This window comes from Eleginops maclovinus, chromosome 14 (genome assembly GCF_036324505.1).
Source record: "Eleginops maclovinus isolate JMC-PN-2008 ecotype Puerto Natales chromosome 14, JC_Emac_rtc_rv5, whole genome shotgun sequence".
NCBI classification, from domain to species: domain Eukaryota; kingdom Metazoa; phylum Chordata; class Actinopteri; order Perciformes; family Eleginopidae; genus Eleginops; species Eleginops maclovinus.
In genome coordinates this window covers 3,438,268-3,456,374 of record NC_086362.1, presented here as the reverse complement: position 1 = coordinate 3,456,374, position 18,107 = coordinate 3,438,268, and the positions used below count along the sequence as shown (strand labels likewise).

The 18,107-nt window shown below is 42.3% G+C and overlaps 1 protein-coding gene across 8 annotated transcripts in view; it reads left to right on the top strand.

The window, feature by feature from the left end:
* Positions 1–212: 212 nt before the first annotated feature.
* si:ch211-200p22.4 (phosphatidylinositol-binding clathrin assembly protein) overlaps positions 213–18,107 on the top strand; it is a 68,824-nt gene continuing 50,929 nt past the window's right edge. For all 8 annotated transcript variants that reach the window (XM_063900370.1, XM_063900366.1, XM_063900365.1 and 5 more), the window contains exon 1: positions 213–1,414. In XM_063900370.1, the coding sequence (XP_063756440.1) occupies positions 1,285–1,414 (130 nt within the window). In that variant the 5' untranslated portion in view covers positions 213–1,284. The remainder of the gene's footprint in view (positions 1,415–18,107) is intronic.

Below are 18,107 nucleotides of genomic sequence, written 5' to 3'. Positions count from 1 at the left end.
CTAGCTTCCTCTTAAGTATTGCTTGCCTGATTGTGATTATAACAGGGATTCATTGGCATCTCTCACTTCACAAATAGAAATAAATAAAAGCATAAACACAAGAGATAAAGTTACTAGAACGCACGGGAAGTCTTGATAATCTAAATTCCGATTCTATCTGGAGCACGTGAATGCAGCACAGTTGTGAGATCAGCTGATTTTTTACGCTGCCATTTTGTCCGGCAGCAGAGCAGCAAGCAGCAGTTCAGTTCGTAAAGAGAAACCACTGGAGAGACTTTTAGAGACAGAAACACAGGACAGGACGGGTGGAGAAAAAGGAAGCCGGTACCGTGGAGGAGTCTGTAGTTGGAGGACAACACCAACTGGACAGTGAAAGGGAAGAACCGAGCTAATAGGAGCTGTCATTTTTAACTTTTAAATTAACGGCTCAACAGTCACTTCTTTGGCAGGTTAGCTTAAGCTAGCTTCTCGGCTAACACCTTTTCCTCTTCTCAACCGGGAGAAACTGCACCTGTCCCGGCTGTCAGCCACACAGTCACCTGGTATAAACTCAAAACAATGTGGTGCTCCATTGTGAATGACTTTTCTCGCCCGGAGGAGGGTTTAACACACACTTTGCCAAGCGACAACCAGTGAGAGCTAACTAATCCAAGCTAACAAGTTGACGTGGAGGAGGAACTCAAGATCTTTTCTTTTTTTTTTTTTTTGGATCGTCCAGATTGTTGTTGATCTCCAAACTGTGATTTCATACGGATTACTTTTTTGTTGTTGTCTCCTTAACTATCTGTGAAAATTACAGATTTACTAAACCAGCCAGTTAGCTATGTTTATTTGTGGCCAGAAAGTAATTTCCAGTGTTTACAAATCCCACAGTGGGACTCTCTCCTGGTTCCAGTACTGCACTGGGAACATTAGCTAACACAGACTAGTGTGTTTACTAGATTAGATAGGACAAAGTGTTGCCAAACAAGTTAAAATAATCTGCTTTTTTTTCTGCCAGTGATCTGACATTACTGCACAGCTGAAACTAAAAAACAAATTTAAGATTTCCTGCAGATCATCTTGTAGTTGCAGGTTTTTTTGTGCCACCAGTGATCTGAAATTCCTGCACACCTGAAACTAAACAACAGTGTGTCTGATCGCAACCCTTTACCTCCACTTGACAGTGAAGTCACGTTGAGTTGTTTTCCGCAGGGAGTTGATCCATTGATCGGATCGTTATTGTGCTATTTTAGCTGATTGAGGAAGGGGAGAAAAAAGGCAGAAGGATAGAGAGAGACAGAGATGTCGGGCCAATCTATCACGGATCGGATCGCAGCAGCCCAGCACAGCATGACCGGCTCTGCTATCAGCAAGGCTGTGTGCAAAGCCACCACGCATGAAGTCAGTGGACCCAAAAAGAAACACCTTGACTGTGAGTATTTCCTCTTTCATACTGTCAGCAAGGCGTCCAATGCAGACATACCACAGCACGCTGACACACACACACACACACACACACACACACACACACACACACACACACACACACACACACACACACACACACACACACACACATTCCTGCACACACTACCTGGCAGGTTGGGTTTGTGTTGAATGCAAACACCTTCTTATCAATCCATTGTTAAGTTTCCTATTTCAGCCCAGAGAGATGTTATTTATTTTTTGGACAATCAGCCAAATCTCATTAACTACCCAATGAAAAACTAACATATGAATAATGTGAATAGATATATTTTCTCTACTTACACACATTCCTTCACAGACTCAGCTGGCTGGTTGGACAGGCTGGGTTTGTTAAATGCAAATCCCTTGATGCTGCCTTACGTTTAGCTCATTTACAGCCAGTTAACTGTGTGTGGAATGAAGGAACAAGGGACACATTTGCCTCTTATCAATATATGTATAACATATCTTTTCATTTTGTATTAATCTTTTGGTTTAAGTTTTATTTGAGCTTCCAAAGCCAAAAAATGTCATTAATTTATGGAAAATCAGCCAAGTCTCATTAACTACCCAATTAAAGCTTGGATTAATGAATGGCGTTATTAAATGTATTGATTTTCTTCACTTAAAAACACAGTCCCCAATGCTAGGGCTGGACTAACGATTAGTTTCATTTTTAAATAATGTGATTTTAATTATTATTCTTATGTCATTATTGTCTATATACATCGATTCATCGTCTAATATCCAAAATGTCCAAAAGTATTTAAAGAAATGTACATCCCAGTGCCTCAAAGTCCAAGGGGATGTCTTATTTTGTTATTCCAATCCAACAATTTTCAGTTTATTGTGATTTATAAACTGAGAAAAGCAGGACAAGACAGACATTTCTGCTAAAAATAACATGGAAGATTTATCAGTAATCAATAAAGACTCTATCTAGGTCGACTAACCTTTACAGCTCTTTTTCAGCTCTACTCAAAATGGTAAAAACCTGAAAGATAGAAGGTCCTTAATGATCCCAAAGTGTAAAAAGCAAACATTGTTTTACCTATATATAGGGACGTGACGGGATGTCTATTTTTACACAGGGTTTGTGTAATGGATAAGGAATTTAATCATGTGATTCATCTCCAGCATATTGTGTTTTGGGGCCTGGCTCAGTAACAAAAGTCCTATAACAGGTTCCTGTTTGACAGACATCAAGGCGGGACACACAAAGATTACAACACTAGTAACGTAAGCGACAGAGAGAAGGTCTGTCGTCACACCTGGGTTCACCTTTATAACCAAGGAGAGACAAACACAGAGCTCAGGATTCATCACGTTTCCTTCCATGGTGGGCGTTGTTTGTATTTTGAGGAAATCTCTTTTACATACCGCAAATTCCTGCGTCTCACCCACGGCTGTTATTCCTGTACACTCCTGGTTGTCATTCCACATTTTGCTTTGCTGGTGGAGTGGATTAATTTCTCGTTGAGTCATGTTGAAGGTGACAAACGATGCGAGTGGGATCCCAACAAAAGGGATGAATGCAAGACAGGAAACGTTAAAAATAAGAATGAGTCATAATTCTTAAGCTTGTGTTTGACATTACCGGGGAGAAATGTGCTGAAGTTCTGTTTTCCGGGAACCAGCCTCTTTTGTGGGCCGGGTTGCACATGTTTGATCGATGCTTCGGCTCAGCTGCCTAACATCCGTCAACTCCTCCTCCTCCTCCTCTTCCTCCTCCGCTCGCTCAGCTGCTGACGTTCAACAAAACTCATGCATTGTCTCCGCTCCCTTTTGTGAACTTGGCCAGATTCTTCCTGCCAATACGCCACGCTTAATCATTGCAGGATATTGATTCCTCTGTGAGAGCGACGACCTCGGTGTCGCCGAGGGTGGGGCGGTCAGTGCATCGCATGAAGGCGGGATTGTCATGTTGTTTGTCCGGGTTGATGATTCCCCCGTGAAGGTAACATCAGGGCTGTCAAGTTCATTGTGTCGTTGGGACTGTGAGGGAGGCGGGGATAAAGGCAAGTTATAGGGGAGGTCGTCATTCACTGAGGCAGGAAGTCAATTTGTGAGGAGGCTGGCGGGCAGCGCTCGATCATCACTCAGTCGACCAGCTGATCCAAACATCCTATAATGTAATGAACACAGGCAGCCAGGTAGGTGGGGATGGTTTGCCAGTCATTCAGTTGACCTTATTCCCACTTAAAGGCATACTCAAAACCCCGGAATGAATGACCGTCAATAACTCAACCCTTGAGTTCTGGGAGAAGACGTTGTTTTCCTCCCCTATCTCCACAGAACTGAACAATCCAATAAACAGATAACAATGTTCTTCAATAGAAGTAAACGAAAGGTCATTTTTTTTTACCATAATCCACCATTAACGAGGGTATTTTTATATCACAGATGTCCTCAGTTTGTGCGGAGTGATAAAATATCTCTCCAGGCCAAAACCATTTATGTCATTTTTACCCAAATGTATTTCAAGTACAGCAGACTCAAACCGACATCCAGCAAAGCACAACAGCTCTTCACCAATGAATTATTGGATTTAAATTCTAGTTCTTTTGTGGGAAACCTTTTTTTAATCTGGACGGATAGAATACATCTTTGAAAGACCTCTCCAAACTGTGAACATATTCAGTTGTAGTGGTGGCAGTTGTAACAATGACCTTCGTTTTTCTTTTTGTTATACATCTACAAAAAGGCCCTTTATGATGCAGATGTCCAACCAATCAGAACCTCTCATTTCAGTGTTGATTGTATTCGTTATTTAAGTTGGCCTCTGCCAATTGTTACAAAAGTCTTTAAATCTGCACCCATGATGATTTACCTAACAACTGGCAAACTCTGCAGCAGAATGTCTGTAAATTTGTTTTCAGGAACAGCCAGTAAAGTAAAACCTAATAACAAGAAGTGGATCAAGAAGCATTGATAAACCAGGGCCAAACTGCAGTCCTCCTTCACTGGATATTGGCTCATTGTTGGTACATCTGGACACAAGATGCTACAGGTTTGAACTCACTTTAAGGGGCAGTTGCCAACCAGCCAGCTATTGTGAGTCAGCCACTGGTTGGTGAAATATATGCCAGTACAGCCATTTATGAATCATAAAAGACAAACGTAGATCAACCTGAGAGACTCTCGAAACCAGAGTTATTGTTGAAAACTTTGTGTGTTTGTCTACCTTTCACACAGTTCACCCACCCACCCACCTACACACACACAACCACAATCTTTTTCTATAGCTCTTCCCACGGCACGATTTTACCACGAGCAGCTGTGACTGTTTGACAGCAAGCTGTGAATGATCTCACCAGCATATTTGCATCTACTGTAGACCCGAATGAGTGAGTAGCCCGGACAGAAGCCTTTCACAGCATGCAGGGGGTTCGTGGGTCCGATTGTTTTTGCATTATCAATCACGCACCACCGGCAAAAATAAGTGCTGTTTTTAAAGCCATTTGGTGTCATGACTCAGACCATCCACCTCAATTAACCCCCCAGCCTGTGAGGAGGCGGCAGAAAACCCATCAGATTTGAATAGCGCTTTCATTTATTGAAATTATTGCATAAAAATCAATGAGGGGGGGGGCTCAGATATGTCGGAATACGTCTGCAGTTTTCAGATCCTCAAGGTGAGTGTTATTGTGTGTTTAAAGCAGCCTTTTTATAAGCAGAGTGCTGTGTCACACACACACACACACACACACACAGGAGGCCACTTCTTTCCACTCGGGCATCATTGAAACGCTGATTGTTTCGCCGTCTTACCGCTGTTAAGAGAGAAGTTGTGACATTTAAACTGACGTCTAGTTTCCCCTCCACCAGGCACTCTGTTGTCATGGCAGCAAACCAGCCAACTGGCTTGTGTTAAATGGACTTAAGTTGACGGGGGAAGTTGGATGGTGAAATCGGCTGCAGTCATCTTGTTTTTTTTACAACCGTTGTTTATGCTGGTTTTCTTTAGAAGTAGTGAATAAGACCCTAATGAAGCTTCCAAGTAATACAGAGAATGGAATTTTTAATAATGAAAAGCTACGAGAAGAACCGTTCCCTCGCCTTTATCTGAATTACCAGTCGGGGGAAGTTTTCACAGCACTTTAACCTCTGTGAGCAATTCACACTTCGACTTCACATGAGAGACACTCGCTAGTCGTAATGTGAGAGACGTTGGAGTCACAAAGGGAGCTGTGAAGGAGGTGATGTTGGTAAAGTGATGCTGCAGTCCCAAACCGGCGGTTGTTTCGACGTGATGTGTTGTTGATGGCCTTCTTCGCGCCTCCTTCGAAACCATCTGTGTTCTCCGTCCGAAACATGCCATTTGACAGGATTTAAACCTCCTTGCACAACTAAGAATGTCACTGTTCTTGTATAGAAAAGCGCACCAATACCTCCATTTCCATTTCTTGCCCCTTACTGTAGTGACAGGCCTTTTTGTTGGGCCTGAAGAGATAAACACCTGCTTTCTGTACACACTTTGAACCTTTCTAGAAAGTGGGGTAAATGGCAAGATTTCAGAACAACATAAAGATTCCCCCCCCTTTTTTTTTAGTGTTTTCCTTCAGCTGACCTTCCTCTTCGATCCCCCGGAGGTTAGGATCAGTTGAAGAGAGAACTTCCCAATCACAAACATAGCCTGCTGTTTATTGGGCAGTGAGAAGCAGTCGTGGTTGCCTCTGTTGTTCGCAGTATTTTGTTGCCAGGAAATGTTTGACACGTTTGACCCTTTTGCCGTGTTGTTGGCCGCTGCTATGAATAGGCCATGTCTATCACTTGTTGGGCTGTTTATTTCACAGGTAGCAACAACGCAAGAGGCCAGAAATACTCTAACCTTGCTGTGGACGCAGATACTTGACTTGCACATGATTCGATTAATACTACGATACTTCTGTCATGTTTGCAGACGTTGACACAGAATAGGAATCTGGTTTTGTCTATAATATATTTGAAAGTCTATAACCATTTCCTGGTAGATTTTGTTTGTCTTACTATAGAGCTCCTGCGGTCACGTGACTTTTGGTTGGGAGCCACCATTTTGGCAGTCAACATGACCACCGGTGCCAGTGTTTTCTTACCGAGCGAGTATACTTCTCATTTTAATTCAAGTGAAATTCGGCTTTATAGTACAAAATTAGAGAGATTAAATATAAGCGACCCATATAATTCACCCGGTGTGCTTTTCAAGAGCATAACCTCCTGCTCTGAAGACGATGTACCCGACTTGCGCTACGCAGACATCCACAGCTATCTTGTAAGCTTTCCATCAGTGTACTCAGGAGACTCCCTCAGAGCGTACAAAAGCTTGGAGGCTTACAAATGGTGTCAGTCCGGCTTCGTAAACAACATTCAACTGTGGAGTCTTACATCCAAAAACTTCGGCATCATCACTGCAAGGGTAAGTATTAAATTATTCCAGTTTGATAGGCAGTGTCACGTTAGCATTGTTTGTTTATTAGCTTGGCTAGCTACGGAAGTGTCACGTTAGCATGTTTTTTAGCTTGGATAGCTACTGCAGTGCATCTGTAACTTGCTCTACTTTGTGCAGTTTAGCCTTCTGCCTTCTGTTAAAAACCTCCAGTCTCGTTTTATGTCTCCTCTTCTCTGGAGATGGAAGGTAATCGAAAATTGAGGGGATAAAATCCGGACTCAACGGATTATCACTCTTTCTCCCTACAAAATAAGAAGGAATATTTCAACACGGGTTTGTTTACCACTAGCTTGCTACAAGCTAACTTGCTAACTGGCTAGGCTGCGCCAGAGCCACACTTGTTGAGTTAAAAAGGGACATCACAGTGTCCGTTAGCTATAATAACTGGGTGCTACTTCTTAAATTAAACTAATTAAATTTAATTAAACTGACCAGAAACTTTTTGTAGCATTGTACTGTATTCCTTCACCCACCTGATATGAAGTGATCACTGCATAAGCGAAAGCCAACGGCCGGGGGGTCCCATCTTTCAGTCTTTTTCTGAAGGCTCCTGGCTCTTTTAATCGCTCCAATCCACTTCTCCCTCCTCTCCGCGTCTTTAGGAATGCGATAATACGATACACCTTTCTTTTTCCCACGCCTATTTGTGCAACCTGGTGCACAGCAGTTATCCACCATCCTTGACAGTCTGCCAGTGCCTGTCAATTTACTGCCGCGATGACTGCCAAAATGGCTGCCCCTGTCGTATCTCGTCACGTGACCAGCATATATGACATCATCTGCAGGAGCTCTATAACAGGACCTCCCAAAACTCAAAAGGACCATTTATCTGGTACCCACCAACCAACGTGAAGTCTTAGCAATAGCTTTTTAGGTATTTTTACTGGATAGCAGCTACGGTAATGAAAGCTTAATCCAACACGCCACTTTGTTTTTAGCATCTTGCTGAGCTGCGGGCCCACAGGTCCTCTGAAAGCATGTCGTGTCATGCCATTTTTAGCCAAACTTTAGAACTAGGTTACACTTGCATGACAAATTGATGTGGTGCTAGAGTAGTCCGACACTTTGAGAGGCTCAGTCTGGTCCACAGTGTGTCTTTGGGTTAGTTTAGGATACAGACGGAGCCGCTGTTTACACAAGGTTATTGAGCTTGGGTTTATGTGGTTTGTGTTTCAGCCTCCAGTGAGCCGGTGCCCATACTTTACAGCTCTATTTCAGACAGGAGCTCCTGGGTCACCTTGACGGATCTGTTCTTAGTTCACGTGTACATAACTTGTGTTGCTTTGGTATTTTTTTTCAAAGTTGCAAAACAAACATTTCCTCTGTACAATAATTAGGACCACCTGTTGCTGTGAGTCTTGACAATCTGTTATTCGTCAGCACCACCAATGTACCCGAGAAAAGGAGACGGATAACGCTGTCTAGACCCCCTCCCTTCTGTTACATGACACAGACCCTCCACTGAGTGTGCAGGAGCCCACAATTAGTAAGAAGGTGTTGAAACAACATCAAAGCAGATGAGTCATCAATCAGTGCTAACTAGTTAGCCTAGCTTGCTAGCTTTAAGTTGATGGCATAATTGATCATCCTAAATATTGCAAGTTTAAAGGGATATGTCTTTTTTCTTAAAGGTCAACGTCAATGCTATGTCGAACCTGCCATATACATCTGTTACACGTAATATATGCATCTGTCCATACCTCCTCATTCAACAGAGTAAAGTGTTTAAATACTCTCAATGTATTCCACATATGTATATATTTCACATCCTCAAATCTTTATTGTTGTTATTGTAAATATTCTTCTCTCTTTTTGCACTATTTTATTTATCTTATTCGCACCATGTATGTTGAGTTGTTGGAGGAGCATGGGATATAAGATTTTCATTGCCAACATATACGTTGTATATGCTGTGCATATGACCAATAAACCTTGAAACCTTGAATGGTTGAGGAGTGAAAATATTTCCACCACTTGTACCAACTTTTATTGGCTCAACGGGAATATAACGCAACCTTGGCTCTGAAATGTCCGTCAAACCCTTTTCCTTGAAACTCTCCATAAAAAAGGCAAACTTTTAGACTGTATTTCCACTCTATTTCAGTTTTAATCTCTTACGAAAAATGAAAATACACACACAATAGCTTCAGTATTATCAAAGGTTATTATGCTTTTAAAGAAGAGCGTGAAGAGTCCAAACTTCAGTTCCACTTTGAAGATCAATAAGCATGCTGTCAAGTCTTGATTCCTCCCCATGGTTAGCTATTTGATTTCCTGCCATTCTGTTACTTGTCTTTATTTCTCTGCAATCTAATTACAGAGTGTACACACATGGAGTGATTTATTACTACCATTTGAATACCTCTAAAGGAATTGTACAAGGAAGTGAAAAAAGGTCCACTATGATTTGAGGACGTTTAAGAGTACACACGGTCATTTCCTGCCATTTGTCCTGAATTGATCCCAGGCCTGATAACCCTGGGTGTAGCTGGTTAGTAACATGGTGGGGGGGAGGGCACATGTGTCTTAAGTGATTGTTGGTGAGTGTAATGCTATCTAAAGACAGCGGGACAGCCCCTCCCTGTCTGCAGAACCAAGATAGGCCCCGTTTAGACTAGCAGGCAGGAAAAAGGCTCACTGTCTGGATACGTCTGTTTCAAGTCAAGCCCAAGGGATTGCCCATGAAGTGTTGTGTGTGTGTGTGTGTGTGTGTGGGAAGAGGGATGACTTGCAGTGGTGTATCTGGCTCCTGTGAGAGTGCTTCAGTGTTTTGAGTGTGTAGGGATCAACTGCAAACACAGTCGGTGAATCTGGGATAGTTATTGCGTCCATGTAGTGATTGATTGAACAAATAGCAGGGGCACATTTGGAGTTGTAGGATCTAAAAGATATTTGTAACGCTACTATAATCCTTCTATGTACTGGTATTGAAGTGTGCTGGCTGCATTGCATTATATTAGTCATGGTAGTGCTGGGAAATCCCAAAGTAAATACATTTCTTGAGCATAATTCTTCACACTTCCCCTCATTGAGAAACTATTGGGGGCATAAGAACTTCCAAAGCTAACGATAAATAAAGCGTTGTCTTTTCTACTTGGCAAAATGATTAACTTTACGCATTTCTTCAAAAGGTAGACAGAGAAAAGATTGACATCAACATTATGAATTGTATACCTTGCTAACGATGCATGTTAGCTAACTAGCTAGTTGGCAGGGCTTATGGATTACGGTTGTTTTATGTGGTTGATGAGGCAAGTCTGCTAGCCGATTGCATATTCTACCGTGTAAATGGTGCTAATTTTGTACCCAGCTTGTGGGACCGTCATCTATTATGTAGCGTCTGCTGTCCTAGATCTCAAAGTGTGGTAAAATGAGTTTGACATTTACATATCAGGGGAAACTTCATCAGACTAGTTGGGGTTAAGTGTCTCTCTCAAAGGCTATCCCCCCGCCCACATGAATCCAATGTACTGTACACTTCAGAGGGAACACCACACAGCCATTTCACCCATTGAGTATTATAAGTAATGATAGTGCATGGTTTTAAATAGGCTTTGTCTGTGTTTGAGAACATTCAGTACTTCTGTTCCCCTTCTGATGTCTGGTTATTTTTAGCCGTGTTCTCTCAGGAGCCTTTGGCTGGGTTCATCTGCTTGTTTTTTTCATTCCCGTATCGTCTACCTGCGTGCATGTCTTTCCTGTCTCTGCCGGCGTCACTTTCCTATTTTTTTTTTCTGACACAAAAGATGTTCGACTAGACGTTCCCCCAAGACATTTGTGCAGAGACGAACACGCCGAGACTTCAATCCTATTCACTTGATTTTCCAGAATCCCCCCCCCCCCGTGAAAACATGGCAGTTGGAGAGGAGATAGTTTGGCTGTCCCTAAATATCTTCATTTAAATATTCCTGTGTGACTGGGAGAGACAGAGGAGAATCCAATGTTAGTTAAGTCATCAAGGGGAGAATTAAAGCCACAGTTTATGAGTAGACAACTTCTGGTGAAAGGTTAGTTTATAAACCGTCCTCTCTTTCGTTTTCTCCTCATCCGTTACTTTCCTTGCTTATCATCTCATCCATCCTCCCATCTTTCCTCTCCGACTTTTGCATTGATTGGATAATTCTCTCAAAGTATAAGCAACAGATTTTTTCCTAATCTGCGAGTTTTGGCGGATATCGAGCATTGATCCTCAGTTTTTAAATCTAGGATGGGATCATTTTTCTCCGCACGTCTCCAAGTTCTGCTCAATATGTCGTACTGACAATACACAAAGACAATTTAATAATCCTGTTACCTCCTCCTGTCCATAATTGCTTATTTTGTCTTTTTTTAAAAAAAGCAGACAACACAATTTAGCTGTTGTCGTTTCTGTTCACCAAACAACCGCACAAGAATCAAATAATGATTGGTTTGTGGCTCGTAAAATGCTACTTGTTAATCTGCTGCTGCCCCGAGGCAGTCAGTCAAATCACTGTTTTATCCCCGGTGAAGTCGTCTGAAAACATCAACATAAAAACAGATCAATGGGATAACCTCTGCTGTGCCTTTGACTTTATTGGAAGCAAAGTTATCATAGAAATAATTTGATTTGAAAACTAGTCTTAGAAGGTGTTTTTCCCGACAACACTACAACACATTTCTTATTCTTCCACCCTCTTTTTTTATGGGTATTATCAAAAAGCAGTGTGAATGTAAAGCCAAGAAAGGAAAACAGGCTTCAAATTTAGCAGGATTACAATTCTGTTACAATCCTTGCTATCAGAAGGATTTGAGAGGGGAATAAGAACGAGGGAGGGGTCGACGGGTGGATGGGGAATCCTCTTTTGACTCAGTCCCTAACACAGGAACAGACAGAGGAGAGCAGGAGATTAGTAGAACAAGCCAGACAAGGTGCTGATACTGCGGAGCGTTAATCTCTAACAGATTGGGGCTGCACTCCTGTGTGGTGTCTGCCGGTGTGTACGTCCGGTGCTTGTGTAGATTTTGAATGAAGGTCAGTCTCTGCGGCGGCGCTACCTTTCGTCCGTTAGCAGCGTTATTAAACCTTGATAAGCTCAATTCCCCCCCTCGGAGTGATTGGAGCCACAGGGTGGGTGAGCAGTTAGGAACGTCGTCCTTCTTCTGGATGCCGACACTCAAGTCCCCCCCCCACACTTGTTGGCAGGAATCCAACCTGTGGAAATGTCCTTGAGGAAAATATTGAGTCCCTGCAGGCAACAAAGGTGTTGTTGTGTTGTGTTGTTGACCACTGACCCGTTCAGGGATGAAACCAGAAAGTTCTGTCCGGAAGTTTTCGGATCATGCAAAACATCACGATACATACAGTGTTTTTACCAGATCAGGGAATTGAGTTGTTTGACAAAAGACAGACAAATAAATGAAGGCTTTTCTCTTTTAAAATACTATTATGGGTGGTAATTGTGGTTTTAGCATGTCAATTTACCTTTCATTAACTTCAAACAATGCAGTTCGACTCTTGTTTTGACCAACTTTCTAGCAATCGAGCTGTCTTAACCCATGACTTCAACACAAAACAACTCAATATATACAGAAGCGCTCAAAGTATAGCCACATCAGCCAGTCAGATAGTCTTAAATGTGTAGGTATTGTATTATTTTGTGCAATTTAATAAATCGTTGACTTGTGTATGTTTGAGATTCATCACAGTAAGGTTCTGGGCTGCTGGTTTTGGTGGAAACACTACCCTGAGGCAATGTGGTCGAGCAAAGCGAGTGGTTCTTCTTGGACATCATTGTTTTCAGGAAGGTCCCCAAGTTCAGCGATGACATTGGCCGTCACATGTCCTGCCAAAGTTATTTTACCAGAGCTGTGTAAACATACTGTCTTGCCCTCATAAAAAAACCCTCAGTTAAACGTCTTTGAGAATCGTCGGGGGTATATTTTCCTTACGGAGCCATCTCTTTAGGAATTCCAGCTATGTGAGCCTGACTTCCTCACGGTGGTCTCTGAAGTGAATGAAACTGTGTCTTTGAAACACAAAGCGAGGCACTGAGGTCCTGTCATGTCCGGGCCAAGGTTTAAAAGAGATTTTAAGATAGGATTGAGGGGCTGATTGCAGGTCTGTTCACAATGGTTAATCCACCTCAGACTCTATCCCACCAGAAGGCTTGTGGAATTATCCAGATCCCACTTTCCAAATCTTGGTGTCTACGGATGGTAACGTGGAGTCCATATCATCTGATACCAGCTGGTGAAGCTAAAGCAGACTTATTTGATTATCTCAAGATAGGAACTAGTATTTCTAAACATTTTTTCGACCAATTATCAGTGTGTTATTGCCTTTAAGCTCATTGTCTCATTTTAAGGCACTGGTGGAGACCAAAATCGGAGCTAAAAGCCCTTTAAAATCAGACTCTCATTTGATCTAAATGCTAATGTCTCTGTGGCAACTCTTACAGCTTACTTCTGTTATTATTTGTTATAATTTTCTGTACTTGGTGTCATCATATAGCATAGCAGTTAATCCCATGTGTCAGAAATGGATTACCTATGGGGGCAGAAAGATGGAAACAGATGCTCGATAAAGGTTAATTAGCTGTGTTTTCTAGCTGCTGGATGCACCTCACGGACAAGATAATGGAAAGAGTCAGTGACGAGTCTGTCTGCAGATCAGACAGGATGAGGGAGATGAAAGTTGTGTGTGTGTGTGTGTGTGTGTGTGTGTGTATATTGCCTTGAAGCGGTTGGATATGGGGGATTTGAAGGTGGATAAAAAGACGAGCCCAGATAGAAGGTAGCCAGCTGGGGCCAGATGTGATCTCTTTCTCCTCCTCTTCCTCCGATTGATCTGTCCACCTGCTTTCTCACTCAGATACTCCCAAATAAACCCAATAACAGCTATGTTACATTAGATATTGATTCTCTCGCGTCCAAGTGTACCAAGCACACACTTCCTCCCGCTGGGCCCTTGGTACCAGGAAGTCTCCGGTCTATTGTGGTTCAGTCCACAGATGAGCTGTAACAATGGGCCTCAGATCAAGAGGAACAGAGAAGGTCACTGTTAGCCAAATGAGATCACATTTACCCAGCAGCCATTCCTCCCACATGTGTGTAAGGGGAGCATGTTGCTTTGGTCGTCACGATGCTAATTTCTTGTTCAAGGCAGCAACAATCGAGCAGGATTAACAACAAAGATGGAGCAACAAATGCAAGAGAGCAGAATGCATAGAGACGAAGGGAAGGGAATATAAATAGAGGCACTTTCCAAATTAAACAATCAATCATTTTGTCTATAAAAGGCCAGAATATAATGAAAAGTGGCATTTATTTCTTGGCAGCCTCCTTGACATATTCAAATTGTTGTTTTGGGGAATAATTGCATAAAATGGTGTGATAAAACAAAGCTCTTTATTTAACCATCATGGCAAAGAAAGAAAGCCTCGCGTTTAAGAAGCTGGATCTATGGAAAAATGCTCGTAATTAGTCAATGTTATATATTTTAATTAAGATTGGACGCACGGAGAAACAGCACTTTTGATTTAGCATATGTATTCGGATAAAACAAAGGAGATAACGCCTCACATTTCAATAGTGCTTACAATAAACATACCGTAAACGATAGGATAAATGCCGCATGAGATAATAAATAATGTTGAATATTTATAAGTTCATTTGTCATTTATTTTGACTCTGAAACATTTATTCAAATCATGTTTTTTGGGAGCATTTATTGAGCCTAGACAACTGATATCGTATCGGGATGTGGACACAGTTTGTTAAATTGTGCACCCTGATCTAAAACAAACATCTTAATGAAGCGCAGAAACAAAAGCAGTGTCGAATACCAAGACCCCTAAACTGAGCTCTGAATGTCGTGACTACAGACTTCTGACACTGTGTAATATTTTCTCTCATGTCTTTAGATATCTTGTTATTGTTTGTAGAGCGTTGACATGTCGGTGCCAGCCTTCCAGCTGAGGATGTTGACGGTGTATTTTTCCATTCGTGGTCGGTGTAATTGCTCGTGGTTTGCTTAAGGGGGTAAAAACACATCCTCTCCGTCTTGTTTCTGCTGCATACTACGTCAGGGAGGAGAGGGGAGATAAAGTGAGGCGAGGAGGCTTGTTGAGCAGTGTGTGGATTCCTGCAAATTGTCCGGATGAAGAGACCCTCATGTCTCTCATGTCTCATTATCTTTTCGTTTTACTATGTCCTTCTCCTTTCCCCGTACTCTGTCACTCTTTACATCGTTTGTTACCTTCCCATTTCACTTGATCCCTCCTTGGTTTCTCTCTCCATCACTCCCTTACCTCTGCTTTCTCTTTACCCCCTATCCTAAGTGGTCTCTCAATAGACTTCCTTTTTTTCTCCCCTCTCTGGGATCAGTGGCATCTAATGCTATGCATTCTGCCTGATTAAGTCAGCACATGTACTCCCTTCTTTACATTATCACCCACACACACCCTCATGCACGAGCATCCCCAAAGACCTAATCAGTCCTTCTCTTAGTTCTCTCTCTCTCTCTCCCTCTCTCACACACCACTTCCAGACCAAATGAAAAAACATGAGCTAGGTTTAAAAGAAGAGAAGATGGACAGGCGCAGAGGAAAAGGTAGCCGCAGAAATGGAAGAGATTGATTGGAAACAATACCTCCAGACGTTCTAAATGCCTGTTTCCAGTTCAGAGAATTGTATGTAATCAGCATTGTTGATATCATGCAGTGAGAAGGGAAAACAGAGACAGAAAGACAAGAGATAGCAGTCAGAGCAAGGCTAGTGTTCAAAAGATTCATTCTTCATCTGCTTCTGGTTTTCGCCAATGAACTCCGGACAATATTTGTCTTAAACAATGTACGTTTGACACATGTAGCACTCTATCAGGAGCTCATGTTTTGCTTGGCTGTAGCGCACGTCTTGACATAAACATTCAACTACTTTTGTCCGTCCTTGACTGTTTCTACTTATTCTGGCGTCGGCCCTTACTAAGGGAAGTTCCCGGATCTCGTTGACTCTCCAGATAGACCATTTACGTTTGTGTCTCGCATAAAAAACTTCTTGTGTTTGGTTTTTCTTCCATTTTCACGCCATTCATGACGTCAACACATCCAATCCCATGCCAATAATTCATCAGGTCCAAATGATGTCATACATGTAGCACGCAGCAGGACATTTTGTGTCCATGACAGCTGATTCGACACGATAACGTAGATGTTCATTTGGACATTAAGACATTGCTGTTCCTTAAATGTTTCTACTCTAAGAGAAGTTCCCGAATGTCGTTGCCTCGCCAGTGAGAACTTTGCGTTTGTATCTGCGTGTAAACAACCTTTTTTTGAAACCCTTTTTCTTCAATTTGTATGCCAATCACGATAGCAACGTCATCAACACCTCCACTCCCTTTCCATTAATTCACCGGGCAATGAGCCATTATTTTTCTGTCCCCGACATGGCGCCATTTTGATGTGATCACATGTAGGTTAAATTGGACGTAAACACCCAAAGAGTTTTGCTGTTCCTTGAATGTTCTGAGTTTTTCAAAAGACAGTTCTTACCAAAAGAAATGACCAAATCTCATTGTCTCTCCAGTTAGACCCTTTTCATTGGTATCTTTGCGTAAAAACCTTCTTGGATGTTTGTGTCTCTATGATTTTCATGGCCGACATGATAGAAACGTCCTCAACTTAATTCCTTAATTCTCCGGGCAACGAGCCATTCTTTTCACCAACGTCTCAATCGGACATTACACCGACTTTGAACTCGAACGCTCGCTGAGTAAAGTCCGTTTGATGTCCATTCTGAATTATTCATACATGTGCGTTCAGCCCCCCCCGGGTAGCGCTAGATAATTTTCTGATTTCGATGGGAGTGTGAAAGGGGCTCGTGCCTTCATATAGCTGGAACATCTCCCAACAGGCTTGAAATCCTGACACTTTGATATCTGCTAAACAAACATGGTTCTGCTCTGCTGCCATTCCCCAGCAGCGGAGTGTGCGTTAATGTACCTTTGTGTTTTACGGGACTCTCATTTGTATCGACTAAATAGCCCACCCCATGGTGTGTGTGTTGAAGTGGGATATCTGCCATGTCGAGTGAAGGAGAGTAATGCTGGACTGGAGGTCTGCTGTGCTTTGTTACTGTACGTGTGGGCATGTGCTCGGGGGGGATGATGTGTTAAGTGAGTGGAGCGAAGATGGGCTTTATTGAATGAGCGCGTACACCCGGTCACGATGATGAAGTTTCCCCGACGGGACTCTCCCTTCTTCAGTCCTTCAGTTGTCTAATGAAGAAGCTGTTTCCTTAGTTACCAGGTGCGAGAGCCAGCAGCCCATAATGTCCCGTGGTGCAGAACAAAGGATGGGGAGTGGAAAGAGAGCCTGGTTTGGAGGTAGAGGCGAAGGAATGGAAAAAAAAAGGGGTCTGGAGAACACCGGGGAAATGAAACAACAATGTGTGTGTGTGTGTGTGTGTGTGTGTGTGTGTGTGTGTGTGTGTGTGTGTGTGTGTGTGTGTGTGTGTGTGTGTGTGTGTGTGTGTGTGTGTGTGTGTGTGTGTGTGTGTGTGTGTGTGTGTGTGTGTGTGTGTGTGTGTGTGTGTGTGTGTGTGTGTGTCCCCGTCCTGTTGTGAGTGAAGACACTGAATCTTTATAATAAGCTCGGGGACCTGAACAAGAATCAGTTCGAATCAATCTCAAGTAAAGTTGTGAGCGCGCTGAGCTAGTGCCGGGTGGCGAGGATCTGCCGCGGTCACATCGAGCTCCTCCGAAGTGAAGTCGCAGTGTAGTAAATTAAAGAGGGGTTTATGCATTGACGGCTCGATAACATCTTGGGTAAAAGAAATAGGACTTCTGTCGCCTCGGGGGTGAATGTTTAAATCTTCCCGTGTCTGCATATCAGCGAGCCTGAACATCTGAGCACGTAGATATGGACTTTTACATTTTTCTATGAGAGTTAAGTGCATTTGAGTTGATCTGCACATGTGGAAATAGAATAAAAGAAGAGAAGATCATATATTAAACTGTTATTTGCAAACGTATTATTATTATATGGAAGTACTTCTCAATTAATGCCACTGTCTAAAAAATATAAGCCAATTTCACAGCGAACAGAAATGTTTTACGGCCAACCACCAACCCAGAATCGAGATATGTTTATAAAATAATACTTTTTTATAATAGAGGCTCTTTGCTCAGAATATAAACTCATTTTCTATATAGAATACATGTAAATCAACACAAATAGGCAAGAAAAATTGATAAACAAAGCCAAGAATA